The following is a 24900-nucleotide window of genomic DNA, read 5'->3' as shown; positions in this document are numbered from 1 at the left end:
CCATGAACAACTGTAGCAACATCCTGGCTTAGAGATGTTAATTCACAACTTCCTCATATCATAATTAGCTCAGGGAGGAAACCAACTAGTTTTCATACAGACCAACCAAGACAGGTACCTATTTAAAAATAGCAATTTTAGAAAGCAAGACATCTTTATATTTGCCACTATATAGACACACAAACAGTGCCTGCTATACCAACAGCATGTTATCAAAGTTTTTAATCAGAACTCAAATCTACTCTGGCTAAATTAAGCAGAAAGGTAATTAATTTTACTAAAGGATAGTGTCACTGCCACTGGGAGAGCTGAAAAAGCAGATGCAAAGATAATATCACCTAAGATAATATTGCAGAAGTGGCCTAATGAGGAAACTACTGTACCTGCCACCACTGGATACGAAATGACAAGATTCAAATCCATTATAAACAAGACTACTGCCAACACCAAAGCCACACACATCTCCATCAGGAACTAAATCTGCAACTTATTATCTTCACTTAAAGCTGACCATCCCTATTGCCATTGCCAACTGCAAAATTAAAGTTATGAATAGAACGCTCACTTCCTTACATTGGACATTTTCAAAGTCATCTGTGAGTGTGTCTGACTAGTGGTGCTTAGGACACATGTCAGCATCCATCTAGATAAAAGAGAACCTAGAAATTTGAGTTTTCTCTAGTACATACACTAGAGAGCACCGACTCATAATATGGGCATTTTGCAAAATCAAAACTTGGGGAAGACCCCAAATATTCATTGTAAGAGATTAAGGCTAATATTTAACATAAAAAAAACTATGTCAAATATAATTAATTTATACATAAATATTCAAATATTGGGAGATTATGCTCAAAAACTTACCTTTTATTGACTGACTACACTATTTCATTAAATATTTAATAATAACAATGAAATTAATTATGTGCCTTTCAGCAGCATGACACTCATAAATCTGACGTGGTCCTTGCTAATCAATGGTGTCAAGAATAATCAGCATGTAAGGTCTATGGCACATAAACAAGCAGTAGTCCTGGGTATACTTGTATTTTTCACCATCCTAGTTAAGAGTATATACTCTAGGCTGGGCGTGGTGGCTCACGCCTATAATCCTAGCACTCTGGGAGGCCGAGGCAGATGTATCACTCAAGGCCAGGAGTTTGAAACCAGCCTGAGCAAGAGCCAGACCCTGTCTCTACTATAAATATAAAGAAATTAATTGGCCAACTAATATATACAAAAAATTAGCCGGGCATGGTGGCACATGCCTGTAGTCCCAGCTACTTGGGAGGCTGAGGCAGTAGGATTGCTTGAGCCCAGGAGATTGAGGTTGCTGTGAGCTAGGTTGATGCCACGGCACTCACTCTAGCCTAGGCAACAAAGTGAAACTCTGTCTCAAAAAATAAATAAATAAATAAATAAATAAATAAATAAATAAATAAATAAATAAAATAAAATAAAAGGTATTGTGTACATTTAACATCTTTGGCTATCTAAACTTTTTTCCATGAGTGAAAAAGCAAGGGCAACAGAGTGAAACTCTGTCTCAAAAAGAAAAAGTATATACTCTAAAAGCCATTGACATACACAAGAAGTCATACACAAGGTTGTATATTGCAGCATTGATCCCATAAGTAAAAACTGAAAACCATCTAAATGTCTATTTATATGTAAATCGTAAAATAAAATGTGGTATACCTCTTAATGTAGAGTGCTATGAAATAGTTAAAAAACAAAAACAACCCTAAAAAACAGATAGGCCTATACACACTAATATGGAAAGTGTTCCAAGGCATATTGTTCAGTGAAAAAAAATCAAGTTGCAAAGCAGTAAGCATTTTATTTTACCATATGTTAATAAACACATAAAATTTATATATATAAATATACAGGTATATGAAACAGAAAAGGCCAGGAAGGTTACAATACCAACCCGTTAACAACAGATTACAAATTACTAAGATATGTGCCAAACAGGAAAAATAAAAAGGACAGGCAGGAATAGTTAATTATAAAATATCATTTTTACCTATTGAACAGCCCAGACTTAATACCATTTTAACAAGTGTAAATAGAAACAATCAGTTCACTACTATAATTTATATAACTCCTCTGAAGAGTTGGCAATGTTCTTCAAAAACCTTAAATATATACTTTCTTCAGTCTAGAAATTCCACTAGTCAGATTTTCCCAAAATAAATAGATACAGAAAAACTTGTAAGTACAAAGATGTTTGCCACACTAATTTTATAATAGTGAAAAATTAGAAACATCCAACTGTATTTTTTTCAACAACTGTAGTTCATTCATATAATAGAACATTAAAACCAGATTGTATTTAAAACTGATGAAATCTGAGTAAGTTCTGTGGACTGTAACAATGTCTATTTGCTCTTCTTTACATCACACTATAGTTATGCAAGGTGCTGCTACTACAGGGGAAACTGGGCAAAGAGTACAGAGGACCATCCTACACATGGTTTTGCAACTTCTGGTGAATCTATAATTACAGCCATGCACACTGCATATACTGATGCTTTTGTCAAACACAAACTTCAAATACAATGGTGGTTTCATAAGATAATTATGGCTATGCAATATAGCCTAGGTGTATACTCTGATGTTCACACAATGAAAGCACCTAACTACACATTCCTTGGAATGGATCCCCATCGTTAAGTGACACATGACTATTTCAAAATAAAGTTTTGAAAAATGGAAAAAACAAACAAAAATAAAATTGTAGAAAACATGGAAAATGTTCACAAAAACTTGGGGAAAAAAATAAGGCAAGTTACTATCTGTGATATTATAAAATATATATTTGGCCTTCCACCCCATTACCTGGCATAGAACTCCTAAAATCCTTAGAATCTCCAAAGTGATGTCTCTTTGTAAGCTAATGAGCTAACTGATGGCTGACAGACTCTATGTCAGTTTAACTAGAACAAATCTATTTTTCATTTAAATTTTAGATAACCAAGTTTTATTCATCTTTTAAGGTTTAACGAAGACCTCCATTAAAATCCTTATCTCTTCCACAGTATTAGAAGCCCTTGAGGTTACAGGGTTGCATAAAGTATCTATTAAAGGATATAAATTGTCCAAGTGCATGCTAGAACTATTTGCCAACATACACATGATAATGGAAACACACAGATACTCAACAAAAACACCCAAACTATCTGTAAAACTAACACATCAAACACCATCCCTACTGCTAAGCAATATATGTAATCCCCAAATAAGCCAAAAGAAGTCCTGATTATTAGCCCATTTAATGCCAAATTCTATCTAGAGAGAAATAATAGAAAGGAAAAAAGGGACACATCAAATTCTTGTCAAAAAATAAATTTAAAAAAATAAAAAAATTCTTGTCAAAATGGTATCTTCCAGTCCTAAGAAACAACAGTTCTAAGGTAACAGAACCAAGAATCAGGAAAAAGTCACCATAAACATGGCAAAACCACCTCTTTGGACATACATAACCTTTTGTTATACTTACCTATTTACTATCAGAAACAGAAATCCCATGCCACTTAACCCCATAAATGCTGTAAAACAGAAATAAAATGTATAAATTGATTAAATTTATTTGCCCCATGGCAGATAAATCATCCAGGTTCAATTTTTACACATCTCCAATATTGAGAGGGCTACTAAATTACAAGTAATAAAAAAACAAACGAAAAAACCCCAACCTATCCTTTCATCCTTCAGAATCCTACCAGATGCTAAGGAGTATTTTATGAAAATTAAAAATGAAAATTAAAGTGGGAATTCTTCACTCTTTCTGAGATAGAATAACATTTATGGAACACAATTCACATTCATAATAACCTCAGTTAAATACTATCATCATCCACATTTTACACTTAAGGAAAAAGTTAACTTTACTTCAAGGTAAAGTAACCTACCCAAGATTGCACAGCTAATAAGACAAAGCCAAGGATTTAAACCTAGGTAGTTTGGAGAGTGCATGCTCTAATCCAATAAACTACATTTGCCTTAGAGGTAACTAAGTTATATACTACATAAGGAATACTATTATCTCCTCTCTAAGCCAAATGGTCCCTGGCCCCAGTTTTTCCTACAGTGGCTAAGGATCCAGAAGAAATGAATAATACAGAAAACAGCCACCCCAGGACAGAAGTCAATTCAGATCTTCAAAGATGTCTATCTAGGGCCAAAGTACATCTAATTTTCAATTAAAGAGAAAAAAGATAATATTCATGATAATGTATGTAATAAAATTCACCTTCCATCACAAAGGACTTATCCTAATCTGAAATTATTTTGTCTGCAAACTCTACAATGGCAGTGGCTTTGTCTATGGTTTACTGTTTTCTAGCATTTTGAACAGTGATTAGCACATAGGAGGCCATCAACAAAATTTGTTGAATAAATCAATGAATGAATATATGCTATGTTAGTGTTTCTCAAACCTTAATGTGCCTAATAATCACCTAGAGATTTTTTTTTTTTTTTTGAGACAGAGTCTCGCTTTTGTTGCCCAGGCTAGAGTGAGTGCCATGGCATCAGCCTACTCACAGCAACCTCAAACTCATGGGCTCAAGCAATCCTACTGCCTCAGCCTCCCAAGTAGCTGGGACTACAGACATGCGCCACCATGCCCGGCTAATTTTTCTATATATATTAGTTGGCCGATTAATTTCTTTCTATTTATAGTAGAGACAGGGTCTTGCTCTTGCTCAGGCTGGTTTCGAACTCCTGACCTCCAGCAATCCGCCCGCCTCAGCCTCCCAGAGTGCTAGGATTACAGGTGTGAGCCACCCGCGCCTGGCCTCACCTAGAGATTTTGATAAAATGAAATGAAGACCTCTGAATCAGTAATTCAGGGGTAGGGCCATAGAGTTTGTATTCTAAGAAGCCCCTGCACTAAAGGAGCTTGGGGATAGTCTGAGGATCACATTGTGAATAGCAAGGTAACTGGATCAGATCACATTCTAGGGCATTCATTTCCCTCAAGCTCTCCAGGTTGTCAAGAATCAGAATTCACTCATCCCGTACTGTGGAAGAAAAGTTTATTCACCAATAAAGCTGTTACTGCTCTAGTACTAGAGGAAAGACAGGTTTATATGCCCAAATTCCCACTGCCTCAGTCAGATGGCACCTGTCCTTTATCAAAAAACTGAGGCCTCCATAAATTAGTGGCATTTAACCTTTTGGGGAGGTCACGGACTATTCTGAAAATACAAAGTTACAGACTTCTCCCTAGAAAGTTCTACATGAGACTCATACATTCCCCACATTAAAGATTAAGAACTCTATTAAAGGTGGGCCGGGCGCGGTGGCTCACGCCTGTAATCCTAGCACTCTGGGAGGCCGAGGCGGGCGGATTGCTCGAGGTCAGGAGTTCGAAACCAGCCTGAGCACGAGTGAGACCCCGTCTCTACTATAAATAGAAAGAAATTAATTGGCCAACTAATATATATATATATATAAAAAAAAATTAGCCGGGCATGGTGGCACATGCCTGTAGTCCCAGCTACTTGGGAGGCTGAGGCAGAAGGATTACTTGAGCCCAGGAGTTTGAGGTTGCTGTGAGCTAAGCTGACGCCATGGCACTCACTATAGCCTGGGCAACAAGCGAGACTCTGTCTCAAAAAAAAAAAAAAAAAAAAAAAAGAACTCTATTAAAGGATCTAACATTTAGCATTTAAATAATTTAAATAGTCCTCAAAATACTGAGCCATACTTCAATTGGTCAGCTGATAAAGCCAATGGCTAATTACACCAATGAACTTAAAACATACCTCGAACTTCAAATATCAATATAATTTTTTTAGGAAAGGGTGTCTTTTTATTCCTAGTATGTACAAGTCAGTAAACCCTTTGTTACTTTTAAATGTAAATGACCAGAAAAAAGAGGTGACAATTACCTCTCACAGTTCACATCGATATAGTTAGTGCTTATGTACCATATACCCTTCTGAGTGTTTTACCTTAACTGCCAATTCTCTTAACCCTACAAGACAGACATTAATATTAGTCTCATTTATTAGTATTATCCTCAAATTACAGGTAAGAAAACTAAAAGAAAGGTTAAACAACTTGCCCAAGGTCACACAACTAAAAAGTGGCCCACCCAGACCAGGTATTTGGACCTGTGAAGCCTGGCCTCAGAGTCTACATTTTCAGATACTCTTCTCAAAAGGCCAGAATAATCTTGTTTTCTTTACCTTGCTCAACTGCAACTTTCTTGTCCTATAATTTACATTTCCCATAGCCAATTTAATAATAAATATTTTAGTGCCAACTTATATGTGCTGTGTTGCTTTGTTAATGATATGGAAAAAAAAAAAAACACCTCTTGCTAATAAGCACACAATGAACTTCTGATCTCCTCTGAAAAATTAAATCTGCTTAAGCTTTGTTTCTTTCTTTTTTTCTTTTTTGAGACAGAGTCTTGCTTTGCTCGCTTTGTTGCCCAGGCTAGAGTGAGAGCCATGGCGTCAGCCTAGCTCACAGCAACCTCAATCTCCTGGGCTCATGCAATCCTACTGCCTCAGCCTCCCGAGTAGCTGGGACTACAGGCATGTGCCACCATGCCTGGCTAATTTTTTCTCTATATATATTAGTTGGCCAATTAATTTCTTTCTATTTATAGTAGAGATAGGGTCTCGCTCTTGCTCAGGCTGGTTTTGAACTCCTGACCTCGAGCAATCCGCCTGCCTTGGCCTCCCAGAGTGCTAGGATTACAGGCGTGAGCCACCGCACTGCCGGCCAGAGCTTTGTTTCTTTAAAGAAACAAAAATTAAAAGTTGTCATATACCTGGTCAGAAAAAAGGGTAAAAAAGAAAAGAAAAAAGTTATCATATAAACTAGGGCATTTCTGAGGATGAAACTGAGTTAAGACATCTGTCCCAGAAAGTAGGTCTATGCTATGACCATCCAGGGCAAACTAAGAGGTATGGTCACCTTACCTGTTTTATAGTAAGTAGTATGAAATACTGGCCAACTATGTGCTACAGATAACCTGCTTTACTCCTGACTTTTCTAACCTGACAAGAAAATCCTTTTCTCTTCCCTTAATAATACATAAACTCAATAGAATTTAACTCCTCACATCTGAAGTGTGGCTTTATGCATGCAGTTCATATCCTACCCCCTAGTGATATTCATGTAAAGTACTCTTCTGTCTTTGGTTTAGAGTCAGTCATTTAAAAATAGAGATACTATAAACCAAAGATTGGTTTAACAGGTCTGACAATGGAACAGACAAGACAGTAAATACAAATATGTGATGTTTAAACATGTCTGCATTTACTTTTATATTACCAAAAAAATCTTTAGGAGTAAATATAAAGTGCCTATTTGCATTTCATCAGTTGTAGTCCTTTAAATCTTGCATATAAATGTATATTTGAACATACTGCAATCTTCATTCTTGTTTTAAAAGTTTGCCCAAACAAAAAGTATACTTTTTCAACTATAATTTTATTTTATTATTTTTTTTTTTTGAGACAGAGTCTCGCGTGTTGACCAGGCTAGAGTGAGTGCCGTGGCGTCAGCCTAGCTCACAGCAACCTCAATCTCCTGGGCTCATGCAATCCTACTGCCTCAGCCTCCCGAGTAGCTGGGACTACAGGCATGCGCCACCATGCCCGGCTAATTTTATATATATATTAGTTATATATATCAATTAATTTCTTTCTATTTATAGTAGAGACGGGGTCTCGCTCTTGCTCAGGCTGGTTTCGAACTCCTGACCTCGAGCAATCCGCCGCCTCAGCCTCACAGAGTGCTAGGATTACAGGCGTGAGCCACCTCGCCCGGCTTCAACTATAATTTTAAATAAAGTAATTAATTAACTCAGTTGGCTTGCCCCAAATCAAGGAAAATTAGCAACAAGCCTAGGATTAAAACTCAAAATTTATACAGCACTTAAATAAATCAATGCTATTTCACAATCTTGCAATCATCACTGCTACTACCACATAATTCAATAAGCTTTCCAGAAATATTTACTATATATAAAGCACAAATTTCAGAGGTTTTTCGAAGGCAGCTACATATTAACCAACAATTTACACCACAGTACAGTTGTTGTGAGGATTAAATGATAGTGTCAAGCTGTTACCTAGACTGTATTACAAGACTAAACACCACAAACACAACCTAACTTTGCCAGAAGACATTATTCACAAATTACACATAGGAATTTTTTTTTTTATGAGACAAGAGTTTCACTCTGTTGCCCAGGCTAGAGTGGCATGGCGTCAGCCTGGCTCACAGCAACCTCGAACTCCTCGGCTCAGGCGATCCTCCTGCCTAGCTGGCACTACAGGCATGCGCCAAGATGCCGGGCTAATTTTTTCTATATATTTTTAGTCGGCCAATTAATTTATTTCTATTTTTAGTAGACTTGGGGTATCACTCTTGCTCAGGCTGGTCTCAAACTCCCGACTTTGAGCAATCCTCCTGCCTCGGCCTCCCAGAGTGCTAGGATTACAGGCAGGCTTGAGCCACCACGCCTGGCCTACACATAGGAATTTGAGGCTGACAAGTTATGTTACCTGCTTCAGGTCATAATACCTAACATTTGAACCCAAGATTCTAAACCATTACAGAAAATCATAGTACATAATACAAAATATTTACAACGTCTTCAAAAAGACTAGAAACATGCTTCAAGTATATACTTTAAAACAGGTGTCCTCAAACTGCGGCCCACCGAGGACATTTATCCAGCCCGCCGGGTGTTTTGGCTGCCTGTCCTGCTTAGCAGCCAACTAGTCCCAGGCCCACAGTGCATATGTGTGGAATGTGCCACCGCACTCTCCAATGGCCCTCCAATGGTCTGAGGGACAGTGAACTGGCCCCCTGTTTCAAAAGTTTGAAGACCCCTGCTTTAAAGAAAACAAAGTTTAAGCAAAGCACATATTATGGTAATGATAAATCAAAATGCTATGAACACTATCAAAGCCAAAGGGTAACTTTCCATTTTATTTAATTAAGGACATTCAAACAGAATGTTAGAAATCTTTTTCACAAATTCACAGTAATAGCTTAATTAGTTTCACAACTTTCTCTACTTTCTAGTCCCCTGCCATACAGACTCAGATTATATTTCTAAGTACAGGGTCAAAATATTATTTTAAGCTCCAAGGTAGAAGACCAAAAGTACAGATTTGACATGTTCATGTCTGGCCAGGTGTGGTGGCTGATGCCTAGCACTCTGGGAGGCCAAGGCTGGTGGACTGCTTAAGGAGGTCAGGAGTTTGAAACTAGCCTGAGCAAGAGCAAGACCCCATCTCTACTATAAATACAAAGAAATTACATGGCCAACTAACATATATAGAAAAAAATTAGCCGGGTATGATGGTACATGCCTGTAGTCCCAGCTACTTGGGAGGCTGAAGCAGTAGGATCGCTTGGGCCTTGGAGTTTGAGGTTGCTGTGAGCTAGGCTGACACCACAGCACTCACTCTAGCCTGGGCAACAAAGTGAGACTCTGTCTCAATCAATCAATCAATCAATCAATCAATAAAAAGAGAAAAATAGGCCAATACATATAGAGAAAAAAATCAGCCAGGCATGGTGGCGCACGCCTGTAGTCCCAGCTACTCGGGAGGCTGAAGAAGTAGGATTCTTTGAGCCCAGGAGATGAGGTTGCTGTGAGCTAGGCTGACACCACAGCACTCACTCTAGCTTGGGCAACAAAGCGAGACTCTGTCTCAAAAAAAAAAAAAAAAAGAAATGTTCATGTCTAATATTAAGGATTACTTCCATTAACTGGGAAGTAACATGGAGCTAGCAGACAGCTCAAACCAACCCAAACTGATCAAAATACAAAATAAGTGGATATCAATATTTCTAGTTACTGTAATCTGAAGCCACATGGGGCTTTTACATCTTCACGCTTACTTATGAGCATTTTATTCCACTTTTCACACTATTTTCTACTTCATTGGCAGTCCATTATCTCTATTATCTGGCAATGTTTCTATTCATTTTTAAATTCTGCATTCAGCTCCAATAAATATTCCAAAACCAAATTGTTCAAAAACCACTCAGCTATTCACTTACTTACTCATAACTTTTCTTGGCAATTATTTCACAATTTGTGCACTTTCTTCCTCTAAGTCATTCTTTTGTAAAATTCATTTTCAGTCATTGATATCTAATTAATTCTTTTTGAATAAATGATTATTTAAATTAATTGGAAAAACTCAGTAGTATACTCATGGTGAAAGGCACAACACTACCTACAAATAATATCAAATTAAGGCCGGGCGCGGTGGCTCACGCCTATAATCCTAGCACTCTGGGAGGCCGAGGTGGGTGGACTGCTCGAGGTCAGGAGTTACAGACCAGCCTGAGCAACAGCAAGACCCCATCTCTACTATAAATAGAAAGAAATTAATTGGCCAACTAATATAAACAGAAAAAAATGGCTGGGCATGGTGGCGCATGCCTGTAGTCTCAGCTACCTGGGAGCCTGAGGCAGGAGGATCGCTTGAGCCCAGGAGATTGAGGTTGCTGTGAGCTAGGCTGATGCCATGGCACTCACTCTAGCCTGGGCAACAAAGTGAGACTCTGTCTCAAAAAATATATATATATATCAAGCCGTGTGCGGTGGCTCACGCCTGTAATCCTAGCTCTCTGGGAGGCTGAGGCAGGCGGATTGCTCAAGGTCAGGAGTTCAAAACTAGCCTGAACAAGACCCCGTCTCTACTATAAAATAGAAAGAAATTAATTGGCCAACTGATTTATATATGTAAAAAATTAGCCGGGCATGGTGGCATATGCCTGTAGTCCCAGCTACTCGGGAGGCTGAGGCAGTAGGATTGCTTGAGCCCAGGAGTTTGAGGTTGCTGTGAGCTAGGCTGATGCCACGGCACTCACTCTAGCCTGGACAACAAAGTGAGACTCTGTCTCAAAAAAAAAAAAAAAAAAAAATATATATATATATATATATATATCAAATTAATGAAAAATTATGTAATCAAATAAGCCATATCTTAATTCAGAATCCAAGGCTAACATAAAAATTTTAAATGTTATCACCTTAAAAAGTAGAAAACTTTAAAGTCAGACAAAATTTTTTAAATTATATAAAATCTGGGGAGAAGAGAAAATGAATTATTGTTTAATGGGTACAGAGTTCAGTTCTGCAAGATGAGAGATGGACAGTGGTGGTGGTTACACAACAAGGTGAGAATATACTTAATACCACCACTGAACTGTGTCCTTTTGTTTTTTAAGACAGAGTCTCACTCTGTTGCACGGGCTAGAGTGCCATGGTGTCAGTCTAGCTCATAACAATCTCAAACTCCTGGGCTCAAGCAATCCTTCTGCCTCAGCCTCCCGAGTAACTGGGACTACAGGCATGTGCCACCATGCCCGGTTAATTTTTTCTATTTTTAGTTATTTGGCTAATTTCTTTCTATTTAGAGTAGAGACCGGGTCTCACTCTTGCTCAGGCTGGTCTCAAACTCCTGACCTCAAGCAATCCTCTGGCCTTGGCCTCCCAAAGTGCTAGGATTACAGGCGTGAGCCACCATGCCCGGCCCTGAACTGTGTACTTAAAAATAGTGAAGATGGTAAATTTTATATGTATCTCACAATTAAAAATAATTTTTAAACCGGGCACAGTGCCACATGCCTGTAGTCCCAGCTACTCAAGAGACTGAGGCAGGATTGCTTGAGGCTACAGTGCAGTATGATCACACCTGTGAACAGCCACTGCACTCAAGCCTGGGCAACATAGTGAGACCCTATCTCTAAAAAATAAAATAATAATTACTATTTTTTAAAATTATGAGTTATTAAAGCATCCTAGGATGTATAAAAATTACTGCTACTTATGTAAGTGGTTGCAAGTACAGATGGCTTTCTGTAACCATGGGTACCATATCCATAGATTCAACCAACCACAGATCAAAAATATGCGGAAAAAAGATGGTTCCATTTATACTAAACACGTATAGATTTTTTTATCATCATTCTGATAATAATACAGTGTAATTAATTACATAGCACATTGTATTAATATTAGGTAGTATAAGTAATCTGGAAATGATCTAAAGTATACAGGAGGGGCCGGGTGTGGTGCTTCACCCTGTAATCCTAGCAGTCTGGGAGGTCAAGGCCAGAGGTTTGCTTGAGGTCGGGAGTTTGAGACCAGCCTGAGCAAGATGGAGATCCCATCTTCAATAAAACTAGAAAAAAAATAAAACACTACCAAACAACTAAACAAGCACAACCAGCTGAAATTATTAGAGGCAAAAAATGATCTGAAAAAAAATCACATTGTACTCCATAAATATGTACAATTATGTATCAATTAAAAATGTAAAAAAATTATTTTTAATTGATACATAATGTTCCTACATCTTTATAGGGTATATGTGTTATTTTGATACATGCACAGAATGTATAATGATCAAGAAGTCAGGCTATTAAGGATATCCATCACCTCAAGCATTTATCATTTCTTTGAGCTGGGAACATATCAAATCCTCTCTTCTAGCTATTTTGAAATATACAACACACTTTGTTAACTATAGTCACCCTACTATGCTATCAAACAGTAGAACTTACATTTGTACCCATTAACTTACCTCTTTTCATGCCCCTCCCCTTCACATATATCTTTCCCAGCCTCTGGTTTTTGTTTTTAAAATTAAAAAACTTTTAAAAATAAAAAAGAGGAAAAAAAGAAAAAATTGCAATCTGTCTCCTCAGTGCTCAAAATTTTAACTCAATAGCACTTGAGGAAGGGAGAACATTGCTTTCAAATTTACAGAATTTATTGTAAAGGAATTTAAGTCAGGTAACGTTTGACAACTTTGTGAGTCATCCAGACTTTTTTGCCTCTTCCCAGAGACAGACATTGTGTCTCCTTCAGAATAGGGGTGACAAAAAAACACAATGAACTACTGAAGTCATTATCCCCTTGTCTGCAAGACTAAGTTTTAAAAAGTTACAATTAAGTACTATTTAAAATAGGATTCTTGGCCAGGTGAGGTGGCTCATACCTGTAATCCCTGTAATTCTAGGACTCTGGGAGGCTGAGGCGGGAGGATTGCTCAAGGTCAGAAGTTCAAAACCAGCCTGAGCAAGAGCGAGACCCCGTCTCTACTCGGGGTCTCTACTAAAAATAGAAAGAAATTAATTGGCCAACTAAAAATATATAGGAAAAAAAAAAGAAAAAATATATATTAAAAAAATGAGCCCGGCATGGTGGCGCATGCCTGTAGTCCCAGCTACTTGGGAGGCTGAGACAGTAAGATTGCTTGAGCCCAGGAGTTGCAGGCTGCTGTGAGCTAGGATGACACCACAGCATGCTAGCCCAGGCAACAGAGAGACTCTGTGTCAAAAAAAAAATTTTTTTGTAATCAGTTCTCACTATGTTGCCCAAGCTGATCCTGAACTCCTGGCCTCAAGTGATCCTCCCACCTGCGAAAAGTGGTGGGATTTAGGCATGAGCCACTCCACTCAACCTAACAAGATTTTTAAGCATACAATAAAAAGGAGTAATGAACATAAACAATATTCCTATGTATCTGCAAAAACTGTAATATGATACCAAAAAATGTGATTTATTTTGGTGACAAGGTCATAGACACCATTGTCTCCACTGGATTTAAGAATTCTCAATTCTTTTCCATCTAGATTTCAATTAGAAGGGAAAAATAAACAGGCAAATTTTTCTCCCTCAACAAAGCTCACATACTTCCTCAATTCTATCCAAGAAAACCAGATTAAGAACTCTTGGTTTATGATGTGTGGACCTATCTCGGGAAAAATTATTGAGAAAAAAAAACAACAAAAAATACCTCTTGGCTTAAAGGAAAGTGCAAAAGTAAATTTTGGAGCCAGAGACTCATGTTCTAGAAAGCTAGACTTCAGACTTTAGTCCCCACATTATTTACACTTGAATGACCTTAGACATTTAACTTCTGAGCTTTGGTTCCCTCATTGAGAACAATTCCTAAATCATGAGTTTATAAGGATCAAATATCAGTTAACAAAATAACAAATGACCAATGTGTTGTTTTTGACTGATTTTAATACCACACATTCAGCCCCAAATATTTAATGACAGTTAATTTTCAATGAAACTCATACAAGAAAAACAAAGAACGACATACTGATTCACAAAGAAAATGATTAACGGAGATATTAACTTTAAATAAAATAATGTAGTGAGAGATATGGTAGAGTTTGTCTAAACAGGGGAGTCAGGCAGGCCTGAATTGCTAAAAGACTGTCTATGATTTGACAGCAGAATGACCTGGATCTAAATCCCAGTACCACTGCTTTACTAAGTTACTTAACCTTTCCACCTCAGTTTTCTCATCTGTAAAACACTGCAATGTTGCTTTAGACAGAAGAGGACCCAGCTTAAACAATAAATGAAGCTATTATTAAAGTTCATGTTTTAATAAAGCCAGAGGAATCAAAATATTTTGGAATTCATGTTGATTCAAATCAAACTTCACAATCCTTCCTTTGCCCAGCAAAACACATACACACTTAAAACCTGCGATACTGCATAGCATAACATTCCTAAAACAAACTGGCACTGCTTAAAATCATGTCTGATTTCTTAATCTGTGAAAGGAAAGCAAGGAGGATAAAAATGGCAAACAGCATGACTTCAGTAATTTTAAATCTTTTCATAACTTGTCTGGAATGTTCCAATCTTTACTATTAACGCTGGATATACTCTAAGATAGCACTCTTTAAAAAATAACTTAAATCCATTGGAGTAGGTAACTGAAAAAAATAAAAAATAAAAAAATAACTTAAAGATCTCAACTCATCAGCTACATAATGTCAGTTAAAGGAAAAAAAGGAAAATCATTTATTTACTTTATGCTGGATTATTATGGAGTGAGATTTCCTACCACTACAGGAAAAAACCCGCCATAGGCTGGCCTAGCTCCTGGATCCATTATACAACCTGTAAATTCCTTCTCTCATTGAAAAGATTCTTTTTATGGGCATAGTTAACAAATGCCAAGTTGCGAAGTCTGCAGTTTTGCTAGTTTGACGTTTTCACAATGTAGGAACAATATGATCTGGAATCTACTCAAAGCATTAGCCAGGCAGTCAGCTGATGCTCACTGCATACAGGAGGACCGAAATAAGAGAAATTTAACTTTTTATTTGTGTAAGGCAGGTATCCACTACCGTGAAATCTAAAATAGACCAACACCAGACGTTCTAAAGTAATAAAAGTATTTCTATTGTTCAAACAACAATACAGAAAACGGCTTTTCCTGGAGTAAGTTTCTCTCATTCTTGGAATTTTCCCTGTAAAGGGCTTTTAATCGGTTAACAAACCAGCCCTACATCACGCAGCCGCTGCCTGAGTAACTTTTACAAAAGGTCAAAGCGGTGCCTTTCAAGGCTTCCAAGCCCTACTGGCTTCTCCTCGGCTCAGACTAACTCACTTTCACCCACAGAACGTTCCAGAGACATAGGGTCAGGGACCAAACAAAATCTGGTGGAGATTGCTAAAAAGAAGTTCTCAATTTTCTTTTCAAAACACTTACCGCATTTCACCTTCCTCCCTCCGCGGCCCCACATGTTGCTCGCCTCCCTCCCAGAGGGCCCCGCGAGGCCTCGCTTCACCCCCCGCCTCCAGAACGCGCCCACCTGATTACTCTTCACTCGGGCAGACTCCGCCTCCCCACCCCCGCCTGTTTGCCTCCTTCAGGAGGTCCATTTGGGACACTTTCCCCTTCCTCTGATCCTCACGCCACCCCAGACAAGCCTTCGATTCTCCACCTTCCATTCTCCCCCGCCACAGGCCTCACCTCCCACAGCTGCCTAAAGGGTTGAGAGCGCGCAGAGTGGAGCCGCAGGCCTGCACGGCCCAGGTGCTGTGTCAGCCTATCTGCCGGTTCCGCGGCGTGTACGGCCTGGGAAGTCACATGGCGGTGGGACCTGCCGGCGCCTCCACACTTTTGCTCTCCTCAGAGCAGGACGAGACTACCAAATCCACTCACCTCCACGAAAAGCAACATGTCTTCCTCCGCTCGGCCCAGTCGTTCCCGCCGCCGCGACTCCAACTAGCTCACAGGCCTGAGCACCAATTGCTAGGATAAGGACACTCGCCTTACCCCTCCACCCGGCAGTGGACCCGGCTCCTCCCCCGCCGTCAGCCGCCGCGGCCTGACCCGCCCAGTCCCACCTCCCTTGAAACGGCAACTGTTTCCGGTTCTAGAGAAAAATTGCTTCCGGGAGAAGAGAAAGCCCTCAGTTCACTCTTGCACTGCTCTTTCCAGCAGATATGTGGAATGTACTATTCTCTGTTGGAGGGGGGTGGAGGTGATCGCAAGGAGATACCATTCTGTGTCATGGGGGTGTGTAAATATCTTATTGACTCATTTTATCACTTTCCAAACAGCTAGCTACCACAACTCTAATAATTCCGCAGTCTTCATAGTTCAAAATATACATCTGATTTTAAAAAGCCGATCTTGTGCGAAGTGTGCTGAACAAACCCCCAACTCTGCCGAAAATGTGGTGACTCGCGGAAAGAAGTGGAAAGGAAAAAAGCTGAATTAGTAGTAAGTATTTTAGTAACAGCTACTATATATTACGTGCTTACTATGTGCTCAACACTAAGCATTTTACGTGAATTTATCTCGAAACAATGCTGTGCAATAAATATTATCCCCGTTTTACAATTGAAGGAGCCGTCTAGGACCTTTAAAGAACTTTGCCTCTTGCTCACCTGGATCAGGTACCCGCATCTCCGTTTAGCTTAACATAAAGCTACTTAATACTTAGTCTGGATAGCCTCTTCATTGATGTTCTGCCATAAATCCAAAATACACAATAAAAACAGTTTTTAAAAAATTACCTTTCTACTTTTTTGTTAGATGATCCAAACTCCTTATTATCTAAAGCAATACATATATCCCTCATTTGTGAGTCCTACTTCTGCATCCTAGTTCAGACACTCATCTTTTAAAATAATCATGTCTTGATCTTCTCCAACGGTTTTCCCATTCTACTGTTTTAAAAATCTTCCTAAAGTGAAAGTTTCATTTTCACCAAACCGCTGTTACTTGCTTTCAAGACCTTCCCATTCTGATCCCATGAATCTTTCTTGCTTTACCAAATTTCTTCACTTTCTCGCTTACATACCAAATTCATTCCACCATCAAATGGCTGATATTTGTATGTCGGCCCACCCTAATCTCCTGTAAATTCATCTCAATCTTACTTTTCCCCTAAGATACAAACTCTTTAAGCACTCACCTCCAAAGCCATGACTCAAGGTGTCTTCCCTATCAGGATTGCCGTCATTTGTCAATCAACCTTCTCTCTCCATAGGTTTTTCCAAAGACTCTGCTCCCCTCAGATCTCTTCTTCATGTCCCTTGTTAGCCCTTGATTTTTTATATTCTATCTTAAATTTTTTTTTTAATTTTTAGTTTCTTCACAGGAACCCTATCATGTATTCTTCAATTCTTCAGTTTAGATTAGGATAATGGCAGCTGCATAGTAGTGTTTCAACAAATGTTTGTCAAATTGAAAGAGAAGGAGAAGGATTTAAAATTTTGCTTTAAAAAGCCTTCATTTCCATTTGCTGATTGATGAAGTCCATGCTGCATGAAAAATATAAGAGAGAAAGAAGAGCAATAATGCTAAATTAGTTCAGTTGACAAGGATTTAGGCTGCTTTGTGAATGCCTACTGGAATATTCAATGCAAGGGACAGTTATTTAAAGATCTCATAATCTATTATTATCAATAAAGTACTTAAATAGGTTAATTGATAATGTCAACAAATGTTAAATAATGATAAATATTTTAATCAGACCACATTTATAAAAATAAATAATTCTTAATTTTTGTCCTTGGGAACATTATGAACTACTTTGAGTAAATAGACTTAATTGTGATTTATAGGAGAGAGTAATGTTTTATTACTGCAGGGCATGGGAGAAGAGGTTGGTCTAAAAATCAAAGAAAGTATTCTGAGGCTTAGAAAAGTTTTCATCAAGAGAAGAATCTGAAACTGTAATGGATCTCCAAATTTTAGACATTTTCTGTAGAAGAATTGATGAAGAATGTGAAGAAAAACAAAAATAAAGTATAGCATCCAGTTTTGAGATATTCACCAATTAGTTGATGTAAACAAATAATAAATAGTTACACTTCAATGAGATAAGTACTATAATAGAAAGTTCAGGAAGTGATTTGGGAACATAAAGGAAGAAATAACTTAGACAATAAGATCTTAATGAGCAGGGAAGGTAAAATAATTGGAAGTGTAATATCCTTAAAAGATAGCTCCTTTATGATCCCCTTGCCCCATTTCTCTAAAGGACTGAAACACATAAATAGTTTAATTTTACAAGTTTACACCAAGGACTCAACATAGGACTAGTTTTACAATGTTTACAACAAGAACTCAACACAGGATGATCTTGCAGAGAAATTAATCTATATATCCATAATTTGTACACAATTTAAAACCTATAAAATGATACTATATAGTTTATGAATATATGTACCTGTAGTAAAACTATATAAAAATACACTAAACACATCTAATACACTAAATACATCAAATTTATGATTGTCATTGCCTCTCAAATGGTACTGAGGGGAAGGAAGGAATCTGGGGAGGACAATAAAGGGAACTTTTTCTCTAATGCTTTCTTTTATTTAAAAATATTTGATGCAAAAAATGATAAAATGTTAATATTTATTCATTCTAGGTGATGATCACATAGCTATTTGTTATATTATTTTGTGTACTTTTATATTTTTTTTAATTAAAAAATAAAGCTACAGGCGGGGCGCAGTGGCTCACGCCTGTAATCCTAGCACTCTGGGAGGCCGAGGCGGGCAGATTACTCAAGGTCAGGAGTTCAAAACCAGCCTGAGCAAGAGCGAGACCCTGTCTCTATTATAAATAGAAAGAAATTAATTGGCCAACTAATATAAATACAAAAAATTAGCCAGGCATGGTGGCGAGTGCCTGTACTCACAGCTACTCGGGAGGCTGAGGCAGAGGATTGCTTGAGCCCAGGAGTTTGAGGTTGCTGTGAACTAGGCTGACACCACGGCACTCACTCTAGCCTGGGCAACAAACCGAGACTCTGTCTCAAAATAAATAAATAAATAAAAATAAAAATATATAAAAAATTAGCCAGGCACGGTGGCTCATGACTGTAGTCCCAGCTACTTGGGAGGCTGAGGCAGGAGGATTGCTTGAGCCCAGGAGTTTGAGGTTGCTATGAACTAGGTTGATGCCACGGCACTCTAGCCCAGGCAACAGTTGAGACTCTGTCTCAAAAAATAAAATAAAATAAATAAAGCTACACAGCAAACAAAACCACCCTGTCTTTTAATTGCTTCAGTATCCTAAATCCTTTCACCTCCTCTGCAATCAAAGGAGCTGCGCCAAAGCACCAACCATTCTTAATTCAGTTAGAAAGTAGCCTCTAGTGTTCCCTGCAATTTCTTGAGCCAGCTGTGTAACTTGAAAGCCTTCTTCAGTCAGGTCCTTGAAAAAACAAGTAATTGGGCAGTGCAAAGAGTGTGATCTTCATTCAGATATCTTTCAAGTTACTACATGTCTAGGGAATATTAAGGGACATCTGAGGAAGTTGTAATACAGTTATTCCATTACAATCTTAAAGTACTTAAGCAAAACCCCAATAAGAGAGAAGAACTGTGAGTTACATTTGATACACTGGATCTTGAATTCTAACACCTAGATTTTAAGCTTATTTAAGCAAGGCTATAACTTCTATATCTTTTAGCTTTCCTGTTGTCTATTCTTTCCTACCCTCCTGCCCCCCTTTACCCTTCTACCATCACAGCATATGGAATGCCTATTTCTCTGCATTTGGTAAGCACACTTTAAATGTTGGAGTCCATGATAATGTCGCAATGGGTCTATTGTGACATCACCAGGACCGTTATACCATGGTTAGCAACCAGTTAGTAGCAGGATACGCCACAACTTCTGGGAGCAGGAAAGACTTCTAGCTTCCTAGTGGACACCTTTACTAGCGTTTGCCTATATTCTGTGAAAAGGAAGAAATCAGCTAAATTTTCAAAATGCCAGTGGACACGCAAAATGAGGTGGACAGTGAAACTGAATCAGAAAAAGAAGCCAAGTATTCTGCCATTGTGAGAAGAAAGCCCGAAAATGACCTTGATGTTCCAGTAGTCCCTAAAATTGAACTCCCATTATCTGTAATAACCATCATCTCTAAGATTGAGCAAGCACAGCTCCGTCGAGTCAGAGAGGTAGGTAGTAAATCAGAAGTCTACATACTGTAACTGGTTTTTTAACTTTCCATGACCAGATACATTTTTTAATTTTAGAGATTACTTTACTTTCGTGATATTTGACTGTGTTTATGTAACTTTGACTTCAAATGACAATTTGACCTGACTCTGACTCTGTGGATGGCAAGCTCCAATTTGATATTAATCTTTTCATATCAGAATGAATCAAGCTATTTAAGAAATAAATCATGTGCTACTGATTGGGATAGAATGAAAAATTAAAGTCTATAGCTAATACCAATATCTAATTTCATCCAATAGTTTTCATTTTTTCCCAGTGATTAACCAGATGGAAAATAGATTGTGTTCGCATTTTAGCTCCTTTGTATTATATAGTGGTGAAATCTAAAGAAAAAAAATGAATTCTAGCTCCTTTAATTTCCCCTGAACACTTCAAGGGAATTGTTTATTGGCTAAGAGAAATCCAAGGATAATGAGCAAAGAGCTTAAATAAGATAACAACCAAACAGAGCCCAAGCAGTTAAGGTTGGCCGGCGGCCGCGGTGGCTCACACCTTAATCCTAGCACTCTGGGAAGCAGGAGGATCATTTGAACTCAGGAGTTCAAGACCAGCCTGAGCAAGAGTGAGATCCCGTCTCTACTAAAATAGAAAGAAATTAGCTGGACAACTAAAAATATATAGGAAAAAACTAGCCAGACATGGTGGTGCATGCCTGTAGTCCCAGCTACTCGGGAGGCTGAGGCAGTAGGATTGCTTGAGCCCAGAAGTTTGAGGTTGCTGTGAGCTAGGCTGATGCCATGGCACTCTAGCCCGGGCAACAGAGTGAGACTCTGGTTAAAAATATATATATATATATATATATATATTTTACATATATATATATATATATATATATATATATACAGAGAGAGAGAGAAAATTAGCCAGGCATGGTGACACATGCCTGTAGTAGAGATGGGGTCTCAGGCTGGTTTCGAACTCCTGACCTCAAGTGATCCTCCAGCCTCGGCCTCCCAGAGTGCTAGGATTACAGGCTTGAGCCACCACGCCTGGCCCCAACTTCATTTTCTTTTTTTTTTCTTTTTTTTTTTTTTTTTTGAGACAGAGTCTCGCTTTGTTGCCCAGGCTAGAGTGAGTGCCGTGACGTCAGCCTAGCTCACAGCAACCTCAAACTCCTGGGCTCAAGTGATCCTCCTGCCTCAGCCTCCCAAGTAGCTGGGACTACAGGCACGCGCCACCATGCCCGGCTAATTTTTTTCTATATATATTAGTTGGCCAATTAATTTATTTCTGTTTATAGTAGAGACGGGGTCTCGCTGTTGCTCAGGCTGGTTTTGAACTCTCGACCTCGAGCGATCCACCCGCCTCGGCCTCCCAGAGTGCTAGGATTACAGGCGTGAGCCACCGCGCCTGGCCTCCAACTTCATTTTCTTAACAGTATTTTTCAAGGAGCCCAAATCTTAAATCTTTGTAAAATACATTATATCAATTTGTTTTATATTGTTTATACCTTTGTTGCCATATCTAAGAAATCTTTGCCTAACCCAAGGTCACAAAATTTTCTCCTGTTTTCTTCTAGAAGTTTTATAGTGTTAGGTTTTATATTTAGGTCTATGATCCATTTGAGTTATTTTTCTTATATTGTGCAAGATATGGATAAAAGTTCTTTTTTTCTGGCTTATGGATATTTAATTATTTGAACACCAATTTTACAAAGACTATCCTTTCTCTACTGAATTGCATTTGTACCTGTGTGAAAATCAATTGACCACGTACGTGTGGGTCTTTTTCTAGATACTTTAATCTGTTCCATTCATGTATTTATCCATCATTACACCAATACCATACTGTGTTGATAATTGTAGCTCTCTTTTTTCCCTCCTTTAATTGCCCAGTTGCCAAAGGGTGTTTCTTCCTTCTTTATGGCTTTTTTTCCCTCTTCCAGAGTACTGCCCCTTTAAATTGTGCCCCTTTGAACAGAGTTCTGTGCCCAGCCATTTGTATGTCTGTCTCTTTAAATACTATATCTGGAAAAAGCATCTGTCTCTTTAAAACTGATGTTTGACTGTTCATGACAGCTGACCTTTCAGGACTCCTGAACTTTGAAATCTCTTCTGTGAAATTTGTAGTCTGATCTGCCCAATTCCTTTTTTAGTATTTTAAGACTTGGGGTGAATTTAATTTTTCTTGTGATTGCGCCAGTTCACTCTCTGGCCCTATGCTAGTATCCTTCCTCTGTCCTTCCTGCGTTTTTTTGTTTTGTTTTTTTGAGACAGAGTCTTGCTTTTGTCGCCCAGGCTAGAGTGAGTGCCGTGGCGTCAGCCTAGCTCACAGCAACCTCAGACTCCTGGGCTCAAGCAATCCTGCTGCCTCAGCCTCCCGAGTAGCTAGGACCAGGCATGTGCCATCATGCCTGGCTAATTTTTTCTATATATATTAGTTGGCCAATTAATTTCTTTCTATTTATAGTAGAGATGGGGTCTCGCTCTTGCTCAGGCTGGTTTCGAACTCCTCACCTTGAGAGTGAGCCACCACGCCTGGCCTTTTCCTGTGGTTTTTATCAGTCATCCTTTGCGCACTATAAAGCTCTGGCAGGGCAGGGATAGAATGAGAGAATGTGAGACTGGGTCCCAGAGATTTGGGTTTTTTTCCTCTCTCTGTCTTTACTTATAGTGATCTTGTATTTTCAGCATTCTCTATCTTTAATTGATGTTTATTTATTTATTTATTTATTTTTTACTTTTTTTTCCATTCCAGAGAGGAATGGTGGGTCACTCTCCACAAGTAGAGAAAGACCTTTAATTGATGTTGAATGCATAAATTTGTGTAGAATTTTCATAGCTGTGATGTTATTTCACATTGTTTAGGAAAGAGATTTTTGAGAGGTTCTTTACTATGTAGCCTCTATTATTTGCAGCTAGCCAAAAGTCCCCAAATAGTTAGAACTGAGAAATACAGGTAAAAAAAAAAAAAAGAATAAAGAAAGCATATAAAATTATTAAATTATTTAAAATTTAAAAATAAAAAAAGTCCCCAAATAGTATTTTTTTAAGTGATTGTACCAATTAGGCTCCCACCAGCAGTCTATAAATATGCCGTTACTCTGTATCATTGATACTGCATTATGGTATCTTATTATGATTTTAATTTGTATTTTGGTGACTACTAGTGAAATTGAACACATTTTCACATGATTCTTGGTCATTTGGGTATCCTCTTTACTGGTACTAATCAAATCTGTTGTCTAGTTTTTCTATTGAGTTGCTGCTGATTTGTAAGTGTTCTTTTTACATCCTGGATTCAAGCCCTTTATTGATTATATGGGCTGCAAATATTTTTTCCCCCAACAAAAGTGGACTGCCTTTCACTCTCATAATTGTATCTATTAATTAATAAAATTTCTCAATTTTTTTTCTTTTTTTTTTTACTCTACATGGACTTTGACTAAATTTTTTTTTTTTTGAGAAGAATCTCAACTGTGTTGCCCAGGTTAAAGTGCCATGGCGTCAGCCTGTGTCACAGCAACCTCAAACTCCTGGGCTCAAGCAATCCTACTGCCTCAGCCTCCCGAGAAGCTGGGATTACTGGCACATGCCACCATGCCCGGCTAATTATTTTCTATTTTTAGTTGTTTGGCTAATTTCTTTCTATTTTTTTTTTTTCATATAAACTCTACTCGTGTGGATAATTTCTTTCTATTTATAGTTGAGATGGGGTCTGACTCTTGCTCAGGATGATCTTGAACTCCTGAGCTCAAGCAATCCTCCTGCCTCGGCCTCCCAGAGTGCTAGGATTACAGGCGTGAACCACTGGGCCCAGTCAAATTTCTTAATTTTAATGTAGTCCAATTTATTAATTTTTAATTTTATGCCTACTGCTTTTTGTGTCCTAATTTAAAAATAGTTCCCTATCCAAAAGTCATGAAAATATATTTCTGTGTTAGTTGCCTTTCACATTTAACTCTATAATCTACCTGGAATTGAATTTTGTTTATGGTATAAGGAAAGGGTTAAATCTTGAATTTTCACTAGCCATAAGCTTGAAGGAATAAGAGACAAGCCTAGAGCTCAAGTAAGGTGGGAGGTCAGAGTACAGAACTGTGCATATAGTTGGGACATTTGATAGGCAATACTCTCAGTAGAACTATTAATAGATTCCTCCACCCAATACTGAAAAAGATATTGATAAAGAAACTTACTAAGGCCGGGCGCTGTGGCTCACGCCTGTAATCCTAGCTCTTGGGAGGCCGAGGCGGGCGGATTGCTCAAGGTCAGGAGTTCAAAACCAGCCTGAGCAAGAGCGAGACCCCGTCTCTAAAAAAAAAAAAAAAAAAAAAAAAACTTACTGGCTTTGGTCTTGGATTTGGAAGATGAAGAAGAAAAGAAAATCTTCTCTGGGAATTCCCACCAACAGATTGGCACTCGCTTGAGTTTGGAACCAGAATTTATACTCCTTTTGCATCTTCTAAAAACTCAAGCTGAAATTTTAAAGTGTTCACAATTTACTATTGCCCAAAACATCTTGCCAGAAACAACAACAAATCTTGTCTAGAGGAGAACATTTTAAATACAAGATTGAAATTATTTTCAGCAATGAAGTTTCAAGGAAGAGGAGAAGTACGTTAAAATGATTAAGA

General features: G+C 38.2%; 2 protein-coding genes across 15 annotated transcripts in view; one reads left to right on the top strand and one right to left on the bottom strand.

Moving 5' to 3' along the window:
- The window catches only part of LARP4 (La ribonucleoprotein 4), a 171837-nt gene that overhangs the window by 53237 nt on the left and 93700 nt on the right, over positions 1–24900 (bottom strand). For 4 of the 14 annotated variants that reach the window (XM_076007251.1, XM_076007252.1, XM_076007250.1 and 1 more), the window contains 2 exons: positions 24610–24741; positions 17251–17599 (listed from right to left, as the gene is read on the bottom strand). In XM_076007251.1, the coding sequence (XP_075863366.1) occupies positions 17251–17262 (12 nt within the window). In that variant the 5' untranslated portion in view covers positions 17263–17599; positions 24610–24741. Of the gene's footprint in view, positions 1–3505; positions 3555–15533; positions 15617–15797; positions 15944–15989; positions 16409–17250; positions 17600–24609; positions 24742–24900 lie in introns of those variants that run through there. The other 10 variants (XM_076007256.1, XM_076007258.1, XM_076007248.1 and 7 more) reach the window with 8 other exon arrangements.
- The window catches only part of FAM186A (family with sequence similarity 186 member A), a 55435-nt gene continuing 50448 nt past the window's right edge, over positions 19914–24900 (top strand). The window contains exon 1 of the mRNA XM_076007838.1: positions 19914–20260. Coding sequence (XP_075863953.1) covers positions 20069–20260 — 192 coding nt within the window. The 5' untranslated portion in view covers positions 19914–20068. The remainder of the gene's footprint in view (positions 20261–24900) is intronic.

Source organism: Microcebus murinus, chromosome 10 (assembly GCF_040939455.1).
Source record: "Microcebus murinus isolate Inina chromosome 10, M.murinus_Inina_mat1.0, whole genome shotgun sequence".
Classification (NCBI taxonomy): domain Eukaryota; kingdom Metazoa; phylum Chordata; class Mammalia; order Primates; family Cheirogaleidae; genus Microcebus; species Microcebus murinus.
Note: the sequence above shows the minus strand (reverse complement) of the source record. Positions and strands in the feature narration are given on the sequence as shown.